Consider the following 26,060-nt stretch of genomic DNA (forward strand, 5'->3'; position numbering starts at 1 on the left):
CAAGCCTGATGAGGAACTGTTGATGGAACTGGGTTATGTTTAGCCTGGAAAAGAGGAGACTGAGAGGAGATATGAGAGCCATCTTCAAATATCTTAAAGGTAAAGGTAAAGGGACCCCTGACCATTAGGTCCAGTCGTGGCCGACTCTGGGGTTGCGGCACTCATCTCGCTTTACTGGCCAAGGAAGCCGGCGTACAGCTTCCGGGTCGTGTGGCCAGCATGACTAAGCCACTTCTGGCGAACCAGAGCAGCGCATGAAAACGCCGTTTAGCTTCCCACCGGACTGGTAACTATTTATCTACTTGCACTTTGACGTGCTTTCAAACTGCTGGGTTGGCAGGAGCAGGGAGCGAGCAACGGAAGCTCACCCCGTCGCGGGGAATCGAACCGCCGACCTTCTGATCAGCAAGTCCTAGGCTCTGTGGTTTAACCCACAGCGCCACCCACATCCCTCAAATATCTTAAGGGCTGTCAAGTGGGAGCGAGAACAAGCTTGCTTTCTCCTGCTCTGGAGGGGAGGACTCGAACCCATGGATTCAAATGGCAATAAATGTATTTCTGACAAAAACAATAGGAAGAACTTTATGTCAGTAAAAACTGCTCAACATTGGAAGAGACTCCCCCCGAAGGCGATGGACTCTCCTTCCTTGGAGGAGATTTTTAAGCAGAAAGTGGATGTCCATCGGCCAAGGAGTCTTTGGTTGTGATTCCTGCGTTGCCAGAGGTTGACCCTCAGTGATGCCCCTTCCAACAGTGGTTTTAGGTGATGGGTGGCCGGGCATCAACTTTGCCACCCTGCACAGCCTCTGCTTTTCAGTCCTCCTCCGCTGGCCCCCCTTTCTCTCGGGGGGGGGGGGTGTTTCAGTCTCCTGGCATGAGAGGCTCCCCAGGCTCCTGTGGCTGAGGTGCCTCAGCTGCTTCTCCTTGCCCCGGTGCCCCCTCCTGATTCTGTGCCGTGGAGCTCAGCGAGGGGGCCTCCATCACGCCCTGTTCCTGAGCCGCCTCTGACGCAGCCAGGGACTCAGCAGTGCCTTCTTGGCCAAGAGGATCCGGGTGGCCGACGTCTTCTCCGTCAGGTCCAGGGGGTTCCCGCAGCATGCTGCCCTCTTCTCCATTGGGGGCAGCAAGGAGGGTGGGGGTCTGGCTGTGCCAGGGCCCCCGAAGCAGCTCTGAGGGCTCCAGCAGCCCATCGTGGTTCAGGTCCTGAGTCGCCAGGATGTTGTCCACCATCAGGACTACCTGCAGGGGTCAAGGGGGGGCATTTCCATTGATTTCATAACATTTATACACCCCTTGATTGGAAAAATAAAACCCCACCTCAAGGAGAATAAAACCATAAAATTATGAGTAAAAACAGAAGCCCACTAAGAGGACCTGAGGGTCCCTGCAAGGCCTCTGCCCTGCTGCCCTGCCCCCAGGAAAAGGATGCAGCGTTTGGAACTCTGTAATTCAGAGAGAAGGCAAGGAAGAGGCAACAGGACAGAAGTTCATAAAATTATGCCTGGAGAAAAGTTTTCCTCCCTCTCATCACACTGGAGCTCAGGAACATCCATTGAAGCTGAATGTTGGAAGCATCTGGACAGATTAAAAAAGGAACTTTTTCATGCAGCTTACAATTAAACTTTGGAACACACTGCCACAAGGAGCAGTGATGGCTTTAGAAGAGGGTTAGACCAATTCATGGAGGGGGCTAGGAGGACAGGGCCTCTGGAGCAGGCCAATGGCCCATCTAGTCTAGCATCGTGTCCTCCCAGTGGCCGACCAGATCCCCCAAGGGGAAACCAGCAAGCAAGATTGGAGCGCAAGAGGAACTCTTCTCCTCTGTGGTCTCCAGCAACGGTCCTTCGGAAGCCCATCTGCCTCTGACCGTGGACTCCAGACACTTTTCCGCTTGTCCAGTGTACGCAGAAATGGAGGGCTGGAGAGGCTCCTTCCTTGGAGGTCTCAAAGCAGAGCTTGGACGGCCCTCTGTCCCGGATGCTTTAGCTGAGGTTCCTGCACTGGCGGGGGCTGGACTAGATGACTCTAGGGGTCCCCTTCCAACTCTACAATTCTATGATTCTAAGCCAGGCACAGGCAAACTCGGCCCTCCAGATGTTTGGAGACTACAATTCCCACCATCCCTGACAACTAGTCCTGTTAGCTAGGGATGATGGGAGTTGTAGTCCCAAAACATCTGGAGCGTCGAGTTTGCCAATGTCTAAGCGGACAAGCCCCTTCATGGATCACTGCCCTGTCGTGGCGAAGGGGCTTGAATAACACAGAGAAGCTATGAGCTATGCCACGCAGGGTCGCCCAAGATGAACAGGTCATAGTGGAGAGTTTTGACCAAATGTGATCCACCTGGAGCAGGAACTGGCAAGCCACTCCAGTATCCCTGCCCAGAAAACTCCATGGACAAAGGAGCTGAGGCTCCAATACTTTGGCCACCTCATGAGAAGAGAAGACTCCCTGGAAAAGACCCTGATGTTGAGGAAGATGGAGGGCACAAGGAGAAGGGGACGACAGAGGACGAGATGGCGGGACAGTGTTCTCGAAGCTACCAGCATGAGGGAGGCAGTGGAAGACAGGAGGGCCTGGCATGCTCTGGTCCAGGGGGTCATGAAGAGGCGGACACGACTAAACGACTAAACAACAACAACAAAGCGGACGTGCTTTGAAATCGCAGGCAGGCAGAGGCAGCCACAGCAGAGAAGGCACTCAGATTCGCAGCCTGGGCAGAGATGCCCCCTCTGCCTGGCACACCAAAGGCCAAGGAGCGAAAGCGGCACCTACCGAGTCCGGCACAGAACTGTCTCTCTGGGAGGGCATCTCACTCAGCAGCCTCATGAACTCCAGACCGTCCAGCCGTCCGCTCTTGTCGTAGTCGTGGAGGGCGAAGAGGAGCAACAGAGCTGTAAACACCAGAAGGGGGGACATGGGGGGTGAGATATTGGGGGGCTGAGCCAGAGGGCACAGGAGCCCCTGCCCAGAGCAAGAGCCAGTGGGGTGACTCCAGCGGTGGGGCTGAGGTTTTCCTACGGCCTGGGACTCCCACCACCCTCTCACCTCTCCTTCCTGACCCACAGAGCCTTCCCCACCACAACACGACCCCTATTTTCCAGGATGTCCCCAGCACTCAGAGCAGAGTTGCTGGGCAGCTTCACTGGGAATCTCCTTTCTTGCATTTCTTTTAAAAATAATAATAATTAAAATTATTTGGTTTTTCAGATTAAAATTTCACAGTCACATATTCCACATGCAACATAAAAACAAGATTCCAAGGAATCTCCTGGACTTCCCTCCTCCCCTTTGTGGGTCCTATTGTTAATCATTTCCTCCTGTGTCTTTTATAACAATCCACATATTTTACCTCTCCGCTGTATCCAAAATTCACCATTAAGCTACAAGTGATATTCCATTCCTACTAACTAACTAACTAACCAACTGTTTACAATGGTCTTTAAGATAAGTTATAAATTTCCCCCATTCCTTATTAAAATTTTGATCTTCCTGATTTCTGATTCTTCCGGTCATTTTAGCCATTTCGGCATAATCCATCAACTTGATCTGCCGTTATTCTAGCATTTCAATCCATTCTTTTGGGTTCTCACCTCTGGAGCAACAAAAAAGCAAGCTTGCTCCATCTTCCATGATTCAGCCCTTGAGATCTTTGAAGATGGCTCTCCTATCTCCCCGGAGTCTCCTCTTTCCCAGGCCAAACACCCCACCTGTCTCAACCATTCCTCATCCGGCTGGGTTTCCAGGCCCTTGACCATCTTGGCTGCCCTCCTCTGGGTGTCCGAATCGAAATTCTCCCTTCCTTCTGCTCCCTTGGGGAAAGGAGAGCAAAGCCGGCTGGGCCTTGGGGGCAGCGAAGGACTTATTTTAGGCTCTGCATAATCACAGGCTGTGCTTCAGTGGGAAGATGCTGGCCATCTGCGGGGGCCACGACTCTGGAGCAAGGAGGCCCCTTTCCCAGAATCCTTTGCTATGGCTTAAAAAGGGTGGTTTTAAAAGTGACGCCTTGTTACCTGAAGGCCTTTTTCTGTTTATTGAGTGGTTTAACTTTGTTGCAGGAATTTAGGTACAGGTTGGGGGGGGCTTGCCCCTCCAGCAGATATCCTGCACATGCAGCCCACTGCCAAAATCAGCACACAATTGTGACTTCTGTGATTTGTCCCCACAAAACACTTCATCACAGTTTCTTCCTATCTATTCAAAGGGCCTTTGCTGCACGATACCAAATGTAAAAATTCATTGATAGATGTACCTATGTACTGGCTCACTGGGAAAACTTCAGAAATTCATATAGACAGGTGAGCTCAGCTGCTCAGCAGCCCCTCTGCCTGAGTGATATTCCCTGGCATCCTGATACCTGAGTGCCAGACAGGTAGCCATTCCAGAAATAAGGTTTGATTAACTTGGCTGGGAAACAGGGAAATGTAAATATCTTTTTGTTACACTTGATGGGTGTTTGGTGGAGGGCAAGGGGAACCACGGGGCAGGGTCCAGGATGCTCAGATTACAGCCACCAGACCTCCCCTTTCATGATGTAACCGTGATGTAGTTTGGGGGGGGGGGTGTAACATGGGGATGAGCAGCTAATAAAAGTTTGGGTCCTCTTTTGTTTGGGGCTTCCATCTTGTTCCACCTGGTGGCAGGTGGGAGTCCTGTCGCGACAGTCTTCAATCAAGACCAAGCCTCCTGGCTGCTCTTTTGCTCTGGGATTCCTGGCTGGTGTCCTTGCTTTTTGTCCAAGGGAGCCCTCAGATTTCTCCATTAACAACTTCAAAAGGGGTGTGGAGGTTGCTGGTTTGGCTCAGAGAGAGGCTCCCCCCCCCCCAGCCAAACTGATCAGCCCCCCCCCTTCTCTCTTCAAGACCCAAAGCAGCTATTTCCCATTAGTTTCCCTGTTTGACTTCCCCTCTCCTGCGATACACAGACAGACTCCCCGCTTCCCCTCCCCTCGCTCTGTTTACATCCTGCTTCGGAGGGCGGCACCCGAATTCGAATTACAGGGAAGGAGATTCCGACTAAACCTTAGCAAGAACTTTCTGGCTGCAAGAGCTCTTTGGCGGTGGAAGAGGGTGGACTCTCCTGGGTCAGAAGTTTTCAAGCAGAGGTTGGATTGCCATCTGTCAGGGGTGTATGTGTGATGAGTTGTGACTCCTCCATTGCAGGGGGTTGGACTAGATGACCCCTGGGGTTCCCTTCCAACTCTACAGGTCTATGATTCTTCTTTTTTCCTCTTGCCAAAATCAGCTGCTGCTCCAGCTTTTGCCCCTCCCCTGCTTTTTGCTACACACACCAGTGCGTGTTCTGAGGTTTGCTCAGCTCCCCCAGCAGAATTTGTTCATTTTTACCCATTTCTTCCCCAAAGCATTTGCTCCCAACCCAAATAAAGTGAGCAGGACAGCGTCACCTGCCCCAGGGGATTAGAAAGCCCACGCCCCAGGGTGCTCAGGGCCCGCCTTCTACCCTTGCCCCCAGCTCACGCTCCCTGCCCTGCCAGGCCCTGGCACTCAGGCCCCGAGGTGCCATCCAACGCCATCCTGGCCCTGGGACCCCATTGCAACTTACCCTGCTTCCTGCTCATGGCGCTGGCCTTGCCATCCTCTTGGCCAACGTTCTTCAGGTACTCCTGTATCAACCTAAGGCAGGCCAAGCCACAGGTCAGCAAACCAGGGGGCAGGGGAGGGTTGTGGGGCTTGGCAAGGGCAGGGGGAGCAGGGAGCCTCTGGGCCTGGGCAATGGGCACAATGGTCAGGAAGGAGCCAAGGTCTGCCCATTTCAAGGACCGGCAGACTGAGGCATTTGCAGACAAAGAAGTTTGGGCAGCTCCTGTTTGCTCAGGATCAAAATGCCTGATGGGGAAACTGCGCCTTGAAGGGGTGGGAAGGGAGACCTGCAGTTCCTCATTGGGAGGGTGCGTATTCTGCACATGCTCAGAGGCCCTCTTACTATATGCCAGGGATGAACTACCTGTATATGTTCAGAAGCTGCCTTACTGTGTGCCTGGTTTGGGGGCTTGAGTGAGCACTAGGCCTAATTGAAAACTGACTGCTAAATGAACTAAAAAAAATATTAAAATATAATTTCAGCAAAAAACCAGAGGCATTCTTATCGGGGTTAATTAGCGAAGAATATCATAAAAAAGATGTACATTTGTTCATGTAGGCCACAACGGCAGCAAGAATCCTCCTGGCTCAAAGATGGAAACAGCAAGAACTCCCCTCGCTGGAGGACTGGCAGATAAAGATGGCAGGATTTGTGGAGTTGGCGAAGTTGATGGGGAAAATCAGGATTCGACCCCATGAAAGGTTTCAAAAGGAGTGGAGCAAATTTATTTATTTTTTGAAAGAAAATTGTAAATATTTGAAAACGTTTGTAGCTTTGTGAAATTAAGGTGCTAATTTACAAATGAGAGAGTGATTCTTAAATGTGGATATAAGATAAAGAAGTGATTACGGAAATGCGATAGATGCGTTAATGTTATAGGGAAGTCAGAAAAGAGGGAGGGAAGGAGGTCGAGGCTCTGAGCAAATAATAGAAGCTGTGATATGTGTAATGAAAGGAAATACGGAAAACTCAATAAAAATCATGTTTTAAAAAAAAGAAAACTGAGTGCTGGGGGGGCAGAGGCAGAGGGGAGGGGGCCATTCTCTGCCTGGAGAGGGGCAAGGACTGAGCTGCCCACTTGTATTGTGAGGGGTGGACTAGAAGACCCTTGGGGTCCCTTCCATTTCTGTGGTTTTGGGGGGGTGTTCCTCAGCTTCAAGCCTGGGGGGCCCTTATTTGACTGGGTCAGAGGCAGAGAGACCTTGCCAGTCTCCCCCCAAATGTGTCCTCCCCAGGGGCAAAGGGGTGCGATGGGCAAGGAACTCACCTGGCAGACTCCTGCCCTGGGTCGAGGGGGTTCGGGATGGGGGGCTCCCTGGCACTGGGGTGGGGCTCCGATCTAAAGGGCACAAAGAGAAGGTGTTGTTGGAGGGGCACCCAGGACCCCCTCCCCAGCCCCCCACCCAGCTTCAACCCCCCCCCGTGCCTCCTTCCCCACCCCCAGTTTCCCACCTGGTACCTGTTAGCGCCCTCCTTTGGGGCCGCCCAGCTGGCTGGCACCGCGAGGAGCAGCGCGGACAGAAGCATTTCCTTCATCCTGGCACCGTTCAGAGGTTGGCACAGGAATCCGCCGTCCGCTCATGCCCTGCCAACGCGGCGGGCTGCCGGCGTCGTCGCTTCGGTGGGCACCGGGGCTTTGCCAACCAGCTGCCGGAGGTGGCGAGGGCCCACGGGGACGCGTTCCCACGGGCAGGGAAACCGGGGAGCAACCCAGAACACAGATTCCGACAGCGGACACGGACAGACAGAACCCGTTCACACGCAGGCACGCGCCTCCCCCGGGGACGCCCCAAGATGTGAGGATGCGCGCGGCGGCGGTGGCAGAATGGACTGTACCACTGCAGCGTGGCGGGGGGGAGAGATCACCTTGCCTGCCTGTCTAATATTCTGCACGTGGGAAAGGAGGACCTGGGTCCGGGAGGAGGGGGAACTGGAGTTTCCCAGGAGATGCCACCGCCCGCCGCCTTCCTCCTCGCCCTGCCCGGCTGCTGCCCAGCCCGAGCCACGCGCAACACGAGGAATCTTCCTCTCCACGCGTGGATCGTGGGAATGACAGGCAGACTGAGGGACCCACGAGCGACCGGCGCTGATCCCCGGCTGCTGGCGGCCGTCCTGGGTCCACGTGGCGGGGGAGGCGGGCGCTGCCAGGCGCGCCCCTGGCGCCCTCCCTCGGGAGCTGCCTGCCAGGCGCTCCGACCATTGGGCATCGCAGCCGCTCTGGGCGGCAGGCGGCTCCGACGTGGCGCTCTCCGAGGGAGGGGACTTGCCTGCGCAAAGGAACCCTCGGGAGATGATGCAAAGGCACCAGACACGCAGGCAGAGAGAGAGATCTAGTTGTTTTCAAGATGGGAAGGCTCCGTGCAGTAGCTTTTCTGGGAACTGGGGTCGTAGAACTTGGAAGGCACCCCAGGAGTCATCTAGTCCAACCCCCTGCCACGCAGGACGAATTCCTGCCAGGAGGACACCTGTGATAAACGTAAATCTGCCCTTATTCCCTTATGGGGGACACAAGAGCCCTTTGCAGGTTCTCCGTGGGTCGGAGGAAAAAACAGAGGCCAACCAGAGAATACTGAGAAGCAAATAATGCTGTATTGTTTTTAACACTTGATTGGAAGCCGCCCAGAGTGGCTGGGGAAACTCAGCCAGGTGGGCGGGGTGTAAATAATAAATTATTACTATTATTATCAAAGCAGCTCCAAAGCCTGATCTTTATTGGACTGTTGCAACAGGGAACCAGAACGAAGGTGTGTCCGCCCTTAGATGGACATTTTAAATTGCCGGTCCTGGAGTTCAAGACCACCTCCAGAAACATCATACCTACATCACAGAAGAGGCGGTCTACAACAGAAATCTGAGTATCTGAAGAAGTGTGCATGCACACGAAAGCTCATACCAAGAACTAACTTAGTTGGTCTTTAAGGTGCTACTGGAAGGAAAAAAAATTTTTTGTTTTGACTATGGCAGACCAACACGGCTACCTATCTGTAACTAGAAATCTGAGTGTGTTGTTTATCTCCTGTCTGGCAGGTAACCTGTTAATGCTCACTTGATTGGATACCCTGGGGAGCCTGGCCAGTCTTTTGTAATGATAAATACTTAGTTCCTGAGCCAGGTCACAGGCTCACCCTATTCATACACAGACACACCCTTAAGACAGGATTTGTGAAGGAAAAGACAGCCGGTGGGAGAGATCATCAGGGGGTTTGGGTTGGGTGTTCATCAATATGCAGCTGTACCTCTCTTTCAAGTCATAACCAGTGAAGGCGGTGACAGTCCTGTGTGAGTGTCTGGAGGCGGTTGGAGGATGGATGGCGACTAACAGATTGAGGTTGAATCCTGACAAGACAGAAGTACTGTTTCTGGGGGACAGGAGGCGGGCGGGTGTGGAGGACTACCTGGTCCTGAATGGGGTACTGTGCCCCTGAAGGACCAGGTGCGCAGCCTGGGAGTCATTCTGGACTCACAGCTGTCCATGGAGGTGCAGGTCAATTCTGGGTCCAGGGCAGCTGTCTACCAGCTCCATCTGGTACGCAGGATGAGACCCTCCCTGCCCATGGACTGTCTTGCCAGAGTGGTGCATGCTCTAGTTATCTCCTGCTTGGAGTACCGCTATGCGCTCTCTGTGGGACTACCTTTGAGAGTGACCCGGAAACTGCAATTAATCCAGAATGCGGCAGCTAGACTGGGGACTGGGAGTAACCGCTAGGACCACATAACACCGGTCAAAAAGATCTGCATTGGCTCCCAGTACATTTCCGAGCACAATTTAAAGTGTTGGTGTTGACCTTGAAAGCCCTAAACGGCCTCAAAGGTCCAGTAGACCTGAAGGAGCGTCTCCACCCCCATCGTTCAGCCCAGACCCTGAGGTCCAGGGCCGACGGGCTTCTGACGGTTCCCTCACTGTGAGAAGTGAGGATACAGGGAAACAAGCAGAGGGCCTTCTTGGTGGTGGTGCCTGCACTGTGGAGCGACCTCCCATCAGATGTCAAGGAAATAAGCAGCTATCTTCTCTTTAAAAGACATCTGAAGGCAGCCCTGTTTAGGGAAGCTTTTAATGTTTGGTGTATTACTGTATTTTAATATTTGGTTGGAATCCGCCCAGAGTGGCTGGGGAAACTCAGCCAGATGGGCGGGATATAAATAATAAATTTATTATTATTATTATTATTATTATTATTATTATTATTATTATTATCATCATCATCATCATCATCATCATCATCATCATCATCTTTCCTTCCCTCTCTCCACTGCTCAGCCTGGGAGGGAAGCAAAGAAGAGTGCCTCTGAGCATGCACAGAGTTCTCAGAGGGGGGACCCTTGTGCCGCTTTCTTCCTGGAAGACGCTCACCGGGTCCGGCCAGCTCCTCTTTAAGAAACTGGGCTAAGGATCCTCCCTCCCTTTGGGCTCGCCCGCCCCAAAGATGGCCGCAGATGGGCGGGGCGCGGCTTCCTGCCCGCTCCAAAGATGGCCTCCCCGGTGAGGCCGGGCGGCTGTGTGCGCCTGCGCGAGCGCCTTCCCGTCCGGGCCACTTTCTGGGCGCCTCGCTCGCCGCAGCAGCACCTGCCCGACGGCGCGGACGCGGAGAGATGCTGGGACTGTCGCTGCTGCTGGGCTTCAGCACCGGCTGGCTGGCCTATTACTGGGCGCGCGTCCCCAAGGTCAGGCGGGGAAGCGGGCGCTGCTCCGGGCAGCCTGGACGGGGCGGGCGGAGGCTGAGCCTCTTGGCAAGGGGGAGAGGGCATCCCGGGCATCCTTGGCACCCCTCTTGCGGGCGAGGGACTAGGCTGGGGGACCCTTCTCCTCCCACCCCCACCAGCCCAGCTCCCCCGACGGCAGCCCGACGTGATCCCTGGCAGCCTCGATGGAGCGGGCGGAGGCTGAGCCTCTTGGCCAGGGGGAGAGGGCGCCCCGGGCATCCTTGGCACCCCTCTTGCGGGCGAGGGACTAGGCTGGGGGGGACCCTTCTCCTCCCACCCCCACCAGCCCAGCTCCCCCGACGGCAGCCCGACGTGACCCCTGGCCAGGTCCCGAGGTGGAGGCAAGAGACACCGGGAGGGCCACGGGGATTGGGGTGGGATCTCTGCTCTCTCTTCCCTCGGGGGTCTCGGGGCCAAGTCTGGCACTGGCCCCAGACGGTGGGGTGGGCTGCCCGCCTGCCCACCTGCCTCCGGCTGGCGTGTGAGGCTGACACACGTGCGGCAAACCCCCGCTTTGGAAAACAGGTTGAGAAGTATTCATGAGGTGTCTGCCAGAACAATAATCAGGGACAGAAACTAGATTCCTCCCAGCCACGCCTGGTTTTGGCTCTCCCTGGCAGGGAAGCACCTTCTGAGGTTCTGGGCAGCTCAGTTTCAGGAGGGTATGGAGAAGCTGGAAGGCGGGCGGAAGACTATGAAGGGTCTGGAAAACAGCCTTGTGAGGAACGGTGGAGGAATTTGGGGTGTTTAGGAAGGAAAAGAGAGACCCAGAGGCAATGTGATCAAAGGCAGATTTAGGGAAGCGCAACTGGCGCAAATATTAGTGTTGCACACATGGTACCCCTGAAATTGGAGACCCCCAAATCCGCCACTGATATGGCGGTTCCCTCCCTGCGAGAAGCCAAGTTACAGGGAACCAGGCAGAGGGCCTTCTCGGTGGTGGCGCCCGCCCTGTGGAACGCCCTCCCACCAGATGTCAAAGAGATAAACAACTACCAGACTTTTGGACGACATCTGAAGGCAGCCCTGTTCAGGGAAGCTTCTAAGGTTTGACGCATTACTGTACAGTGGTACCTTGGGATGCGAACAGGATCCGTTCCGGAGCCCTGTTTGCATCCTGAACAGAACATAAGACGCGGCGGTGTGTCTACGTGTGGGCAGGTCGTGTTTTGCCGCTTCCACGCATGCCCGTGACGACATTTTGAGCATCTGCGCATGCGCGAGCAGCGAAACCTGGAAGTAACACGCTCCGTTACTTCTGGGTTGCCACAGAGCGCAACCCAAAAGCGCTCAACCTGAAGCACATTCAACCCGAGGTATGACTGTATTTTAATATTTTGTTGGAAGCTGCCCAGAGTGGCTGGGGAAACCCAGCCAGATGGGTGGAGTATAAATAATAAATTATATTATTATTATGATAGCCATCTTCCAATATCTCAAGGGCTGTTTACAGATAGGTAGCCGTGTTGGTCTGCCATAGTCAAAACAAAAAAAAAATTTTCTTCCAGTAGCACCTTAAAGACCAACTAAGTTAGTTCTTGGTATGAGCTTTCGTGTGCATGCACACTTCTTCAGATACACTGAAACAGAAGTTGCCAGATCCTTCTATATAGTGAGAAGGTGGGGAGGGGTATTACTCAGAAGGGTGGTGGGAATGGGTGATTGGCAGAGAGCTGTGATGAGCCTGTTGACAACTCTTAACGACTGCAATAGGTCTTACAGGAAAAAGCAAGGGGTGAGAAGGTGAAAAATGGCTTTGTCATGTATAATGAGATAAGAATCCAATGTCTTTGTTCAGACCAGGTCTCTCCATGGTATTAAGTTTGGTAATGAGTTGCAATTCAGCAGCTGTCACGTGTTTCCTCCTGTCAAGGGCTGTCAAGGGCTGTCACGTGTTTCCTCCTGCTCTGGAGAGTCGGACCCAAATGAATGGATTCCAGCGACAAGGAAGGAGATCCCAACTAAACATTAGGAAGGATTTTTGGGCAGCAAGAGGTGTTTGACTGTGAAAGGTGTTTTTGCAGGAAAGGGCGAGCAAAGTCTCCCTGTGGAGCCAGGAGAGGACACTGCCTATGGGCATAACAAGTGCCAGCCAGAGGCCCTTTGGCAAGAGGCGGGAAAGCAACCTCTGTGTGGGCAGCAGCAGAGGCAGCTTAGAATTGCAGAGTTAGAAGGGACCCCTAGAGGTCATCTAGTCCAACCCCGCAATGCAGGGCTATTGAACTCCAAGGAAGGAGAGTCTGGGGCAGCGCTGTGGCCGCCTGAGCTTGAGCTCCCCGTGACCTTCTCCCCCCCCCCCCGCAGCCCCCGCTGCTGGTGGCTTGCCAGCCCTTCCGCTCCTTCCTGGAGAAATATTGCCCCATTGTGAATGAGACCTTCTACCCCACGCCCTGGTGCTTCGAAGGACGGCTCCAGACCATCGTCCGCGTCTTCCTCAAGTCCAGCCCACCCGTCTCCTACCGCAGGTCAGCCGGACGAGGGGGGGGAGGGAGCCAGGCCCGAGGTGGGTGCCGGTGCCAGTCTGCTTGGGAGATGGTGGGCACGGGGCTGTGATGCCAGGGAGCCCGTCTCACCCCCCTCCTCCTCCTCCTTGCCCTTTCCCATCCAGTGAAGTGCTGAGGACCGCAGACGGAGGCCAGCTGCTCCTGGATTGGGCTGATGGCGAGAGCGGGCAGTATCCTGACCCAGAGAGCTGCCCCATTGTCCTGTTCCTGCCAGGCCTGACGGGCAACAGCCTGGAGACCTACATTCTGCACATGGTCCTGGGCGTCCAGCAACGGGGCTACAGGTGGGAAAGGGCGCCTGGGGGGGTCCTGGCTTTGGCGGTGGTTTACTTGTTGCGTTACACCCCACCTTTCTCTCCACGGAGCTCGAGGTGGCGCACAACAACCCTGTGAGGTAGGCTAGGCTGAGAGGTGAGTTTCATGGCCTAGGGGGGATTTGAAACCTGCTCCCCTAGGTCCTGAGACGCAGGTGGTGCTGTGGGTTAAACCACAGAGCCTAGGGCTTGCCGATCAGAAGGTCGGCGGTTCGAATCCCCGTGACGGGGTGAGCTCCCATTGCTCGGTCCCTGCTCCTGCCAACCTAGCAGTTCAAAAGCACGTCAAGTGCAAGTAGATAAATAGGTACCGCTCTGGCGGGAAGGTAAACGGCGTTTCCGTGCACTGCTCTGGTTCGCCAGAAGCGGCTTAGTCCTGCTGGCCACACGACCCGGAAGCTGTACGTCGGCTCCCTCGGCCAGTAAAGCGAGATGAGCGCCGCAACCCCAGAGTTGTCCGCAACTGGACCTAATGGTCAGGGGTCCCTTTACCTTTACCTTCATGGGCCAATGGTGCCTTCAGCTCCTCGCACTCTCTAGGCCATGGGTAGGCAAACTAAGGCCTGGGGGCTGGATCTGGCCTAATCACCTTCTAAATCCGGCCCACAGATGGTCCAGGAAGCAGCGTGTTTTTACATGAGTAGAATGTGTCCTTTTATTTAAAATGCATCTCTGAGTTATTTGTGGGACATAGGAATTCGTTCATTTCCACCCCAAAAAATATAGTCCGGCCCTCCAAAAGGTCTGAGGGACAGTGGACCGGCCCCCTGCTGAAAACGTTTGCTGACCCCTGCAAGTCTAGGCACCAACTCCTGTTCCCAAGCAGTGGGAGAGGAGCGTCCTTAATAAATAATAATAATAATAAATCTTATTTATACCCCGCCCTCCCCGGCTGTACGCCGGCTCCCTCGGCTAATAAAGCGAGATGAGCGCCGCAACCCCAGAGTCAGCCACGACTGGACCTAATGGTCAGGGGTCCCTTTACCTTTACCTTTACCCCTAGGTCCTAGTCCAACACTCTACCCATTACGCACCACTGCCTTTTCCCATTCTTGTTTTCCACCCTAAGGTAAACTGATTCTGTCTATGGAGGTTCCATTTAGCGATCATAAAAAAATGAGAAGAGCCCGGCTGCTGAGTCTGGTCACAGGGGCCCATGATCCAGGTTCCCACAGCAGCCAACCAGGTGGCCCCCTGCCCAGGACCCCCAGGGCAGGAGGGTCTTGGCCCTCTCCCCGCAGCTGCTGTTTCCCAGCAATGGGCATTGCATGAGATCCAGCGCCAAGGGCTTTCTGGCGGTTCCCTCACTGCGAGAAGCCAAGTTACAGGGAACCAGGCAGAGGGCCTTCTCGGTAGTGGCACCCACCCTGTGGAACGCCCTCCCACCAGATGTCAAAGAGAACAACTATCAGACTTTTAGAAGACATCTGAAGGCAGCCCTATTTAGGGAAGCTTTTAATGTTTGATGTATTAGAGGATTTTAATTTTTTTGGAAGCCGCCCAGAGTGGCTGGGGAAGCCCAGCCAGATGGGCGGGGTACAAATAATAAATTATTATTATTATAAATTATTATTATGCAGCCACCGTGACTTGCAGCCACAACTAGCCCTTTCCTCGGTTCTCACTCTCTTCTCGTCTCCCTTGCAGGGCTGTTGTGTTCAACAACCGAGGCTGCAAAGGAGAGGAGCTGCTGGTGAGTGGGGCCACAGCTGGGGGCGCTGCACCCTTGGGTGCTGGAGGAGGGGAGGGGAGGGGGCTCTGGGACTGCAAGGCGAAGGCAGGATGGGCACCCCAACTCCCTGTCTCTGCAGAAGAGACAAGCCTCACCCACCCTCTCCCCTCTCTCCTCCTCCCTCCACAGACCCACAGGGCTTTCTGCGCCAACGACACGGAAGACCTGGAGCTGGTGGTGGGGCACATCAAGAGCCGCTTCCCCCGGGCCCCCCTGATGGCGGTGGGCGTTTCGCTGGGCGGGTGAGGAAGGGGAGTTGCGCTGCAGAGAAGCGGCTCTGTTGCCCCAGGGTGGGGGTCCTGCTGCCTCCCAGCTTGGGCCTCGTAGAAAGGAAAGAGCACCAGGAGTGCCTGCAGGATCAGGCCCGTGGCCCTTCTAGCCCAGGATTCTGACCTCACAGAGGCCGACCAGGTGCCCATTGTGGCAAACCCTGAAGTGGGAGTTGAGCACAAGAGAAACTCTCCCTTCCTGCGGTTTCCAGGAACTGAGATTCAGAAGCATTGCTGAGCCGAGCCAGGAGGTACCTGCTGAAAGAAGCCTGGGACTCCCCCCCCCAGACCCCCCCCCCCGCCTGAGGCCGGGTTTTCTTCTGTCCCCCAGGCACTGCCAAGGTGCCCTCCCCCCTGAATCCTGGCTGCTGGGCACTTCAGGAAGGAGACAGGGGGCTGTGGCACTGAGTTTCCACTTGCTTCTGGGCATCCGGGTGCCCCCGTGAGAGCAGGGGGCTGGACCCAAAGGGCCCCTTTGGTCCGATCCTGCTGTTCTCTAGCCAGCCTCGCTCCAGGGCTCACCCACAAGGCAGGAGCTGGAGAATGACCTCTGCGTCCTGCTACGACTCTGTTTATGAGCCAAGCTGCCTCTCCCCTAAAACAAATTTCCAGGGTGGCGGTGCAAAGGGCACGGAAACAGCGAGGACACTCTGGAGCGGAGTCTCCTGCCAGTGGGTCTCCTTCCCAAAGGCTCCTCCTGCCCCTGCCCCTTCTCTTAAGCCAGTTAGGGGCGAGGGTGTCCTGGGGGGAACCCTTTGGAAGGGGGAAGGTGCCCCTCTCTCAAGGGACCCACAGGCCGGACCTCCTGTGTCCTGAATCCAGCCATGGTTGGAGGGGAAAGGAACTGAAATGCTGGAGAGGCTTTTGCGCCCACACAACCGGGACTCGGCTGCGGTTGATCATCTGGGTGAAAGGGAAGGCAGAGCCCAGCTTGCCCGGCTGTGGTGTTTACGGGAGCCCGTGAGTCAGCCTTCCTGCTCCTATGACTCAGTCTCTGCTTGATGCTACAGAAAGGTTTCCCTTACTAGCAAGAGCACGTTTGCCAGCTGGGGCGCAGGGAAGCCCCAGGGCAGCCTCCCAGAACTGCAGCTGATTTGCTGTTGTTGTTTAGTCGTGTCCGCCTCTTTGTGACCCCCTGGACCAGAGCCCGCCAGGCCCTCCTGTCTTCCACTGCCTCCCGCACTTTGGTCAGACTCATGCTGGTAGCTTCAAGAACACCGTCCCACCATCTCGTCCTCTGTCGTCCCCTTCTCCTTGTGCCCTCCATCTTTCCCAGCATCAGGGTCTTTTCCAGGGAGTCTTCTCTTCTCATGAGGTGGCCAAAGTCTTGGAGCCTCAGCTTCAGGATCTGTCCTTTCAGTGAGCACTCAGGGCTGATTTCCTTCAGAATGGATCGGTTGGATCTTCTTGCAGTCCATGGGACTCTCAAGAGTCTCCTCCAGCACCAGAATTCAAAAGCATCAATTCTTCGGCGATCAGCCTTCTTTATGGTCCAGCTCTCACTTCCATACATCACTAGCTTTAACTATACGGTCCATTGTTGGCAAGGTGATGTCTCTGCTTTTTAAGATGCTGTCTAGGTTTGTCATTGCTTTTCTCCCAAGAAGCAGGTGTTTTTAATTCAGCTGATAACCTTGACCCAAAAGAGCAAGGGGCTCAGTCCAGCTCTGGGCTGCCAAGGGGCTGTACCCCCCCTTCCACCATCAGAGATGGTCTGCTTGAGAAAGGGACCCCCAGGACTGCTAGGAATGCCAGAGGAATGCTCCGGGGTGTCCCCGGAAGTGGCCTGTGGCAGCCATTGGTGTTTGTTGTGCCCTGATGTAGCAGATCTGATGGCTCCAGATGTTCCAGGTCCGCCCTGTTTGCCCCTCTGGGCTGGCAGGCCTCCTCCTCCAGAACTTGCCCACACTCTCCTACCAGTGCAGAAAATTCGAAACCAGGACCCAGAAGTGCAAAACGGAAGTGGCTCAAGGGGGTGGGTGGGCTTTTACTGGAGCAGCTCCCTTGGGAGGGTGGCAGCTTGTGGGCTGCAGCTGTCTGGACCTGAAGAAATGTTCTGAGCAGCCTGGAAGCTGCCCTGAGTCTTGGGCCAAAAGAGGAGCATCCGGGTGCCGTTCGCAGCTCACTGCACGGAGGCGCAAGAACGGCCTGCAGGATCAAGCCCTGGCCCCTCTAGTCCCGCATCCTGTTCCCCCAGTGGCCCTAAAGGGCAGGATTCGAGCGCAAGAGTCCTCCCCCCTCCGGTGACTGGAATTCCTGCATTGCAGGGGGTTGGACTAGATGACCCGTGGCTCCCTTTCCGCTCTATGAATCCAGAAGCATCGCTGCCTCTCAATGTTGAGGCAGAGCAGAGCCATCGTGGTTAGTAGCCATTGACGGCCCTCTCCTCCATTAATTTGTCTCCTCCTCTTTTAAAGCCACACCAGTTGGCCACCCTACTGTGGCAGGGAGTTCCACAATTTAACTGTGCTGCATAAAGGACTTTTTTTTTTCATTTTATAAACTTGTTGTGCTGCCTTTTCTCCAAACTGAGAGGGCTTCCCAGAGAGCTGCTGGCCAATCACAGGGGCCGCCTGCGATAGAGAGGGGCTTTGGGGCAGGACAGGGGTTGATGGTCCAGCTGTGCCCAGAACGCACCTGGGGCAAAGCAGCCCCTCCATCCACTTGAAGCCTCCCTCTTCCTGCCCCCAGGATCCTGGTGCTGAACTACCTGGGGCGCAAGGGCCCGGAAGCCGGACTGGTGGCCGCCATGACGTGCTCCGTCAGCTGGGACTCCTTCGAGACCACCCACTCCCTCGAGAGCCCCCTCAACCAGGTGCTCTTCAACCAGCACCTGACGGCCAACCTGCGCAAGCTCATCCAGCGGTGCGTTGCTGTTGGGGGGGGCAGAGGCAGGTCTGGCGTTATGGCCCCATTCTGGGAGGGAGGGGCCCCAAGACCCCCCTGCCCTTCGGCTCTTCCTTCCCAGAACCCCCCTCCCCCCCAGCTGCCCCCTTTTCCATTCCCTGCTCACACCTCAACCCTATTTTCAGGCACAGGAAGGTCATTGCTGAGCGAATTGACGTGGACCACGTGCTGAAGGTACAGCCCCCTCCCTGGTACGGGTTGGAAGGGACCCCCGAGGGTCATCCAGTCCAGCCCCCCACGATATGGGAACCGCAGCGAATGCTTTGGTGCTTGTGCTCTCTCTTTGCAGGCGCGCAGCATCCGGGAGTTTGACGAGCGCTACACGGCCGTGGCCTTCGGCTACCGCTCCTGCGAGGAGTACTACCAGGCCGCCAGCCCCTGCCAGAAGGTGCACAGCTTCCGGGTCCCGGTGCTGTGCCTCAATGCCTCCGACGACCCCTTTTCCCCACTTCACGGTGAGTCCTCCGGCCTTCCCCCAGGCGGGCGCCCCTCTCCCCCCGGGGCTCCTGCTCTCGACTGACCCCCATCTGCCTTCTTTGCAGCCATCCCCGTGAAGGAAGCCCAGAGCGTCTCCACCCTGGCGCTGCTGGTGACGGCGCGAGGAGGGCACATCGGCTTCCTGGAGGGGCTCCTGCCGCGCCACCAGAGCTACATGGACCGCGTCTTCGCCCAGTTTGCGGGGGCCGTCTTTGAGCACCAGGAAGAGCTGGCGGCGGCCGTGGCAGCCGAGCAGGAGCAGCAGCTGCAGCAGCGCCACGAACAGGGGCCGGACGCCCAGGTGGCAACCTCCTAAGCAGAACCAGGGAGGAGGAGGAGGCGCCTAGCGCAGGCCCGGTGAGCCCCACAGGTGGAGGGCCTGAGCCTGTTGCCCTGCTCCTTCCAAGGGGGGAAACCAGAGGCCAGGAGGGCCAGCAGCCCCTCCAAGGGCCTGGCCTCTGTCCTCCAGGAGGGGCTTCCAGCTAGCGGCGCTGCTGGCACCAGGACCATGCAGAATACAAGATGGCTTTTCCAGTACTTTGGCGTGAGGCTGCTTCCGTTCCGGGCACAAAGAAAGCTGCACTTCTTTTGCCCAGAAACCCATCTAAAATGGTCGCAAGTCGCTCTGGGCTGCCCTAAGTGACTAACAAATTCAATAATAATAATAAAGTCCCAAGAGAGCCACTCCCAGCCAGCAGCGACCACAGGAGGCCGAACTGGTGAGAGAAAGGGCTGAGATCTTTGAATGAGTTGGGTTGATTTCCTGTAAAATAAACACACACACATGTGCACGTTCTACCCCCACCTACTGCACAAAAATCTCTCAATGCCACTCAAAGCCAGGCTGCATGTTGGGCAGCAGGTGTGGGCTGGTGTGGAGACCGACCCTCTAAAGACCATTCATTGTCCTTTCCACAACTGCTCTGGGCCTTGCTCTGGGCTCAGAGCACACCTGGGCGGCCGCTGAGCCAGGTAAGACTTGCTTGCACCTCAATGAGGGCAGAGGGTGGCATGCGAAGGCCGTTTGTAATACAAGTTCACTGCTGGGAAAATAAAGGGCCGGCATCATTTCAGGACACAGCAACTGGGAGCCAATGGCATCGGTAGCAGGATCCTCACAGCTGATCTGCGGGAATGTGAGCTTCCTGGGAAGCTGGAGGAACCCAGCAGCAGCAGAGAGATTCCTGACAGGCTTTGCACATGGCGGAGCAAAGGATCGTCTCAGCTGCAGGAAGGGAGGGGATTAGAGTTACACGGAGGGAAAACTGATACTGAGCAAGAGGAAGGAGGTCAGGTTACAGCTTAGGGGAATTTTTAGCGGCTTAGTTGGGTCATCGCATAAGTCGTGGGTCATCTAAGGCCAGCCTCCTGCAAGGCAAGAATCTGAGCTCCGATCAGCATTTCCGCAGCCTGATGGCACACGCAGCCCCTAAAAAGCGCATGTACCCACAAAAGGCACAAGCCCCCCTGCTCCCCTCTTCCTCGTGCCCCGACACCCATGGGCCCAAGGCCAAGTGGGGGCTGCCAGGCTGCAGCCGTTTATTAGAGCGGGGAAGGGTCCCACGTGGCAGACCACCTCCACTGCTCCCAGTCCTGCGCAAAACAGCCCCTCACGCACCTGTGGGGTGCTCCAGCCCCGCCCCAGTCAGGAGGGGACAGACGAGGCAGGCAGGGAGCAGAGCTCTTGCTCCATCATCTTGTTTAATGGCAACTTGCAAGACCCCCGTCGTGGGGCTGGGAGGGGCCTCGCTTGCCCAACGCAGCCGAGGCTGGAATGTTTCAACGTGGCAGTCCAGAACGGAGGAGTGGGGCTGCCCCACCCTGTAGTCACCAGCACGGGGGGTGGGTGGGACGAGGAGAGTTCATGCCCCACCCCAAGACTTCATCTGTGGGGGTTCTGCCCCCCTGGCTCAGCCAAGCACACCTGTCCACAGGCTCTGAGGGGGCAGCCTTCGCCCCAGACCCCGGGGCCTTCTGCAGTCTGTGGGATGAGGAAGGGGTGGGCGCCCCCCAGCGCAGGAAGGGCAGAGCCGAGGCCTAGAGGAAGCCGGGGAAGGCCAGCTGGAGCAGCAGGACCGAGGCCACGATGAGTCCAGCGCACAAGAGCAGCATCAGCCACACGGGGAAGCTCCCTGCAAGGAGAGAGGGGAGACGACTGAGCAAAGCAGGGGGGAGGCCCCCCAGCTCCCCTGTGGCAGGGCAGGGGCCCCACCCCCCACCTACGTCGGCAAGGGATGCGGTGCAGGCGGCAGCGGCTGTCCACGGCCACGCTGAGCAGGGCCGCCTCGTTGTCCTGGAGCAGGTCAGGGGTGTCCGGCAGGAAAGCCAACGCCGTCACCACGATGCCATGCGCCTCTCGCACGTAGTACAGCCTCTGCGGGAGAGAAGAAGAGCCGGCCGGGTCAGGCCAGGGGCCCCTCACGCCCCACATCCTGTTCTCACTGTGTGGGAAACACATGAGAGGATCCGAGTGCGAGAGCTACTTTCCATTAGTTTCCAGAAACTGGAATCAAATTGATTCCAAGCCGAAGGCCAGCTGGAACAACTCTGTCTTACAAGCCCTGTGGAAAGAAATCAGACCCCGCATGGCCCTGGTCTCATGAGACAGAGCGTTCCACCAGGCCGGGGCCAGTGTTGAAAAGGCCCTGGCTCTGGTTGAGGCTAACCTGGTTCCTTAAGGCCTGGGACCTCTAGGGTGTTGCTATTTATGGACCTTAAGGTCCTCCACGGGGCATATTGGGAGAGGCGGTCCTGTAGGTACGAGAGTCCTAGGCCTCACATGAAGGTCTTCGGGGGGGGGGGACAGCGATGGGGCTCTCGGGATCCGCACTTGTTCCCCGATGCCATTTAGGCCCCCAGCCTTTGGAGGGAAGCAGCTGGCCAGGCCTGCAGCCTCCTGTCCTCAGGCTCAGCCCCACCCCTGCCCAGCCGGCTTAGGGGGCCTTTTCTTTTCTGACACCGGCAGCGTACGGTGGATCCCTCCCAGCTGGACTCCAGCCCTCTCTGTGCTCCAGCCCCAGGACCTGCCCATGGCCTTTGCTGCCCTCTCTTGCCCTTGGGCTAGCAGTGTCAGGCTGCCCGCGAGGCAGGAGCCGCCTGGGAAGGAGCGGGAAGTTGCCTACCTGCAAGGAGAAGGCCACGAAGATGGCCACGGAGCCCGTGACGGTGCCCAGCCCCAGGAATGTGCCCGTGTCACTGCAAGCACAGACAGACAGCCGTCAGCTTCAGAACAAGGCAGGCAGGTTTGTGGGGGACCCCCACCCCAAAATTGCATGGGAAATATAAAGGCGGCATAAAACACATAACGAAAACAGGAGAGCGGGAGCATTGGCACACCTTCAGAAATCTTGCGTCAGGGGGAGGCAAAGTCACTGCAAATGCAAAAACAGAAGCTGGACCTCGATGGGAGAAGATCGTGCAAGGCGAATTGTCCTGCATTTTCAGACAGGTGCTCTTTGCGTGATCCGGAGGCAGATAAAATAAACTCCCTTTAACCTACAGCAAACGTGGGCTGTGGGCGCTTGCAGTGTCGCAAGGGCTCCGACGCCAGGCTACATTGCGCAACGGCTTCTTGGGCTGTGCTTCTCTCTTTGCCTAACAGCAATCGGCAAGTCTGCCAAAAGTTCTTCAGCGTATATACGGAGAGCCCTTTCAAGGCCAGACGCATCTCACCCCAAGAGCGCATGAAAAACCCCTCCTTGGAGGTGTTTACGCAGAGGTCGGAGGACCAGCCCTCAGGGACCCTTTAGCTGTGGTTTTAGAAGATATCTGAAGGCAGCCCTGTTTAGGGAAGCTTCTAATGACTAATAGGTTATTGCATCTTAGTGTTTTGTTGGAAGCTGCCCAGAGTGGCTGGGGGGACCCAGCCAGATGGGCCGGGTATTAATAATAAATTATTATTTTTATATTATTATTATCTAGCCCAACCCAGCAAGGCAGGAATCTCAACTACAGCATCCACCTGGGATTAAAGGAGAAAGGGCTCAACCCAAGGCGGTGCGGTTTGCAGACAGTGGGGAGCTTCAGTGTCAGTCTTGCTCCAGCAGCCGGCCAAGGGGACCAGCCCCTCTTCCGACACCGTCAGATTCCAACCCCCAACGGCCAGCAAGGCCAATGGTCAGGGAGGAGGGGAGTGGAGCCCGAGTGCCGGGAGGACCCCAAAAGGAGGAAAGCCAGAGAGGCGTGTCCCTACCTGACGGAGAGGCAGGAGACGACCTCGTTGCCGCAGGGCCTGGTGAGCAGCGGCAAGAAGCTGTGCCCGTCCCACTTGGTGATGTAGCAGGGGGGCGGGCGCCGCTCCCGCTTGTGGGGGATCTGCACCGTGTACAGACGCAGCGCCTGAGCCTGGTCCTCCACCGTCCCGAACCTGCGCCAGAAGGGGGAGGAGGCGTCAGGGGACGGACGGCCACACAGGGGCCCCGCCTGCCCCCCTGCCCAGCCCGTTACCTGCAGGCCTGGTAGCGGTAGGCCTTTTCCGGGATGCCCGGGAGGTTCTCGTTCCAGTGCAGCCCCGTCACCATCTGGTCCCGCTGCCAGACGCAGCACTGGAAGTCCCGGCCCACCGTCACCACCTGCGGAGGGGCGAGAGGGCGGGGCTCAGGGAGGATGAGGGACCCCAGGAACACACCCCCCTCCGCAACAACCCCCAGCCCTCGTCAAGAAGCCCCTTTGCTCAGGGGAGGGATGCTCTCCGGAGTCCGTCACTTTCCTTGCTGGAGGAAGAAGGAAGGCAAAGCGACGGCTGCTTCCTGCCTTTCCCCCCTTCTGCACCCAGCCTTGGGAGACTTGAAAGGTCTGGATTGGAACTCAGAGCTTCATTTCCACAAGCAGGGACTTTGGCCCCTATTCACAGCGCGCTGCCCCAGGGGGAGCATTTTGCAAGAAGCCCAATGGCCTCAAGGAAGGGCTGGAAAAGGCCTAGCGACCCAACGGCAGAGGGGACCACGTGGGCTCAGAACCACGCGTTCATTTTGCTCCCTGGGCCGGGCTGTGCAGCGCAGACCCATCGCCTGCCCCACTTTTTAAAAGGGGCCATTTCCTTTGAGCCCCTGGGCTGAGAGACGAGGAGAGACAAGGATGCAAAGCCCTCCCCAGCCAAAATAAAAAACGCACTTCGTTTCCTTGACCTATGAAGAGCCTGGCTGCTAGATTTGGCCCTGCATCCTGGTCTCATAGCAGCCGATCGGAAGTCCCCATGGGAACCCAGCGAGCAGGATCTGAGCACATGAGCTCTCCACCCTCCTGCGGTTTCCAGAAACTGGTGTTCAGAAGCATCGCTGGCTGCGACTGGCCGGGGGTGGGGGGCACAGCACAGCCAGGAGCCACCAACAGGCCTTTTCTCCATGAACTGGTCAAATCCATTGACCATCCAACTTGCCTTTCTGGGGGTCTCTGGAGCCCCCCTCCCTTGCTCCTGGAAGTAATATGCTGGAGACCCCTCTGCACAGTCACAAGAGGAACAACCTCAATGCCCCATGGACACCCCAAGGGCACCTGCCTTGGCATCGCCCATCTCCTCCTCCTGCTCAACAAAGTCCTGGTCTCTGAACCCAGACAGCGAAGGCGCCTCTTCCCTTTGCAAGCAAGTGGCTATTCCAAAGACCACCAGGATTGGGGTCTCGGAAGCTCCTGCGGTGCCCCCTAACAGACCCCCAGGGACCAGACCAGCACCCCCTCACCTTGTTGTCTGGGCTCAACGCTATGTCCTCAATCTCCCCGTTGTGGGCCTGGAACTCCAGGGATTTCTTCATGCTGGGGAACTGCAAACAAAAGGAGATATTTGGCACCACTGGCACCTCTTGCCCTCCCCACCATCACAACACCCATTCAGGCGCCCCCCCTTACCTCCCAGACGCGCAGGAAGCCGTCCACGCCCCCCGTGGCCAGGAGAGTGTGGTCGTGGTTGAAGCAGACGGCCTTCTGCAGGGCGTCTGGGCTGGTGTCCGTCTGGACACAGTGCAGCGTCTCCACGGCCACCTCGCTCGTCTCGCTGCGCATGCCGCCATTGCTGCCCGACCCGCTGGGGGTGGGGGCCTTGCGCCTCCGGGGGCCCTTGTCGCCAGCACCTGGGGGCGCAACGGAAGGGATCGAGGGATGTGGCCAACTCTGCCCACCATGCCCCTTCCCTCGGGGACGACAGAGCAAGGTTGCAACGGAGGATGCCGCAAGCTGGCGTTCCGCTGCTCCAGAAGGGACCCAAACCAAGAAAGGAGATTCCGGTGAAATATTAGAGAGAACTTTCTGACGGTAAGAATGGACTCCACTGGAATCGATTCTGCTTCCTTGGAGGTTTATAAACAGAGACCAAACGGGATCCTTGAGCTGCGATTCCTGCATGGCAGGGGGTTGGACAAGATGTCCCTCGGGGATCCCTTCCAACTCTCCCAGCCCCACCAGCGGATCCCCCTCTGGCCCTCTCTCCACGGGGCCGGCCCCCACCTGCTTTGTCGGCAGCCCCTTCGGCCCCCGCCTCCGCTTTCTTCCCGCTGGGCTTCTGCAGGCGGAAGCTGAGGATGTGGCAGGAGGCGTCCTGTCCGGCCGCAATGAGCTCCCCGGCCAGCGCCATGGTCATGGTGGCACGGGTCTCTGTGTCGTGGGCATGGAGCAGCGAGGCGCACAGCTCCCCCCCTCGCCAGTCCAGCTGCAGGAAATGCTGGGGGGGGGGAGAGAAAGGAGGGGGCAGGTCAGCCATTGCTCAGAAGATTAACCCCTTCGTGCCTCCCCCTCCTCCCCAGGCCCTCCTCCTCGCCCACCGTGCCAAGGGGGCACCCGAGGGTGCCAAGGAGAGGCGGGCAGGTCAGCCATTGCTCAGAAGATTAACCCCTTCGCGCCTTCCTCCCCCCCCCCTCTTCCCCAGGCCCCCACCCCCGCCGTGCCCTCACCAGGCCGTTCTTGATGCCCGTCTTGGCCGCGCCTCCGCCGCCCGCGATGAGCGCCAGGCGGGCCCCGCGGTGCACGCGCAGGGCGTAGAGCGGGAAGGGCGCCCGGTACAGCTCCGGGGGCCGCCGGGGGGCCATGGCGGGCGGGTCAAAGGTCAGCTCATGCCCGGCCTCCCCGCCGCGGCTCTTCCTCCTCCTCCTCTTCCTCCGCAGCCCCGCTCGCTCAGGTCCCGAGTGGGCATGCGCGGACTCCCGGCCCACGTCAGCGCCCAGCCCGGCCGGGGCGAGAGGCGTCGCACGGCGCGCCATCTTTGGGAAGGGCGGAAGCCCGGAGTTCTTAAAGAGACAGCGGCCTCCGCGACTGAAGCCGAGATGCCTGCTGCCTAATTGGGGCTTCCGAGATGCTTAGTTATTTGCAGGTTCAGAATTATTGCGTCTGCGCGTGGACTGGGGCCGACCCGCGGCTGCTGCTTCTCCTGGGTCCCAGCCAGGGCCGGATTGAGGTTTGATGTGGCCCTCAGCTCCTGAAGGGAATGGGGCCCTTTCTATGTCCAGCTGTCCTTTGTCAGCAACAAACCGTCGCTGTTGGTTTGTGTTGAATGTATGCTAGATGGTCATTGATGGACCTCAGAGGTATCTCAAGCCATTTGCACATGTGGCCATGCACCCAGTCCGTG

At 57.1% G+C, this 26,060-nt stretch overlaps 3 protein-coding genes across 3 annotated transcripts; 1 reads left to right on the forward strand and 2 right to left on the reverse strand.

Moving 5' to 3' along the window:
- Nucleotides 1-535: 535 nt before the first annotated feature.
- CGREF1 (cell growth regulator with EF-hand domain 1) lies at nucleotides 536-7,858 on the reverse strand. Its single transcript, XM_083605586.1, has 5 exons — nucleotides 7,061-7,858; nucleotides 6,869-6,940; nucleotides 5,563-5,633; nucleotides 2,772-2,894; nucleotides 536-1,235 (listed from the first exon to the last, which is right to left on the reverse strand). Exons 1-5 carry the CDS (start codon nucleotides 7,135-7,137, stop codon nucleotides 862-864), a joined length of 717 nt encoding a protein of 238 aa, XP_083461712.1. The 5' UTR covers nucleotides 7,138-7,858; the 3' UTR covers nucleotides 536-861.
- A 2,266-nt stretch (nucleotides 7,859-10,124) lies between these two features.
- ABHD1 (abhydrolase domain containing 1) lies at nucleotides 10,125-19,301 on the forward strand. The gene is made up of 9 exons (XM_083605422.1): nucleotides 10,125-10,263; nucleotides 12,607-12,767; nucleotides 12,911-13,090; nucleotides 14,768-14,813; nucleotides 14,982-15,094; nucleotides 17,813-17,986; nucleotides 18,154-18,202; nucleotides 18,318-18,483; nucleotides 18,571-19,301. The coding sequence occupies exons 1-9, from the start codon at nucleotides 10,192-10,194 to the stop codon at nucleotides 18,819-18,821; spliced, it is 1,212 nt and encodes a 403-aa protein (XP_083461548.1). The 5' UTR covers nucleotides 10,125-10,191; the 3' UTR covers nucleotides 18,822-19,301.
- An 886-nt stretch (nucleotides 19,302-20,187) lies between these two features.
- Nucleotides 20,188-25,659, reverse strand: PREB (prolactin regulatory element binding). The gene is made up of 9 exons (XM_083605408.1): nucleotides 25,387-25,659; nucleotides 24,944-25,157; nucleotides 24,350-24,570; nucleotides 24,184-24,264; nucleotides 22,952-23,076; nucleotides 22,698-22,871; nucleotides 21,628-21,700; nucleotides 20,729-20,879; nucleotides 20,188-20,637 (listed from the first exon to the last, which is right to left on the reverse strand). Exons 1-9 carry the CDS (start codon nucleotides 25,519-25,521, stop codon nucleotides 20,543-20,545), a joined length of 1,269 nt encoding a protein of 422 aa, XP_083461534.1. The 5' UTR covers nucleotides 25,522-25,659; the 3' UTR covers nucleotides 20,188-20,542.
- Nucleotides 25,660-26,060: the final 401 nt, after the last annotated feature.

This window comes from Podarcis filfolensis (assembly GCF_964270895.1).
Source record: "Podarcis filfolensis genome assembly, chromosome: 3".
Classification (NCBI taxonomy): Eukaryota; Metazoa; Chordata; class Lepidosauria; order Squamata; family Lacertidae; genus Podarcis; species Podarcis filfolensis.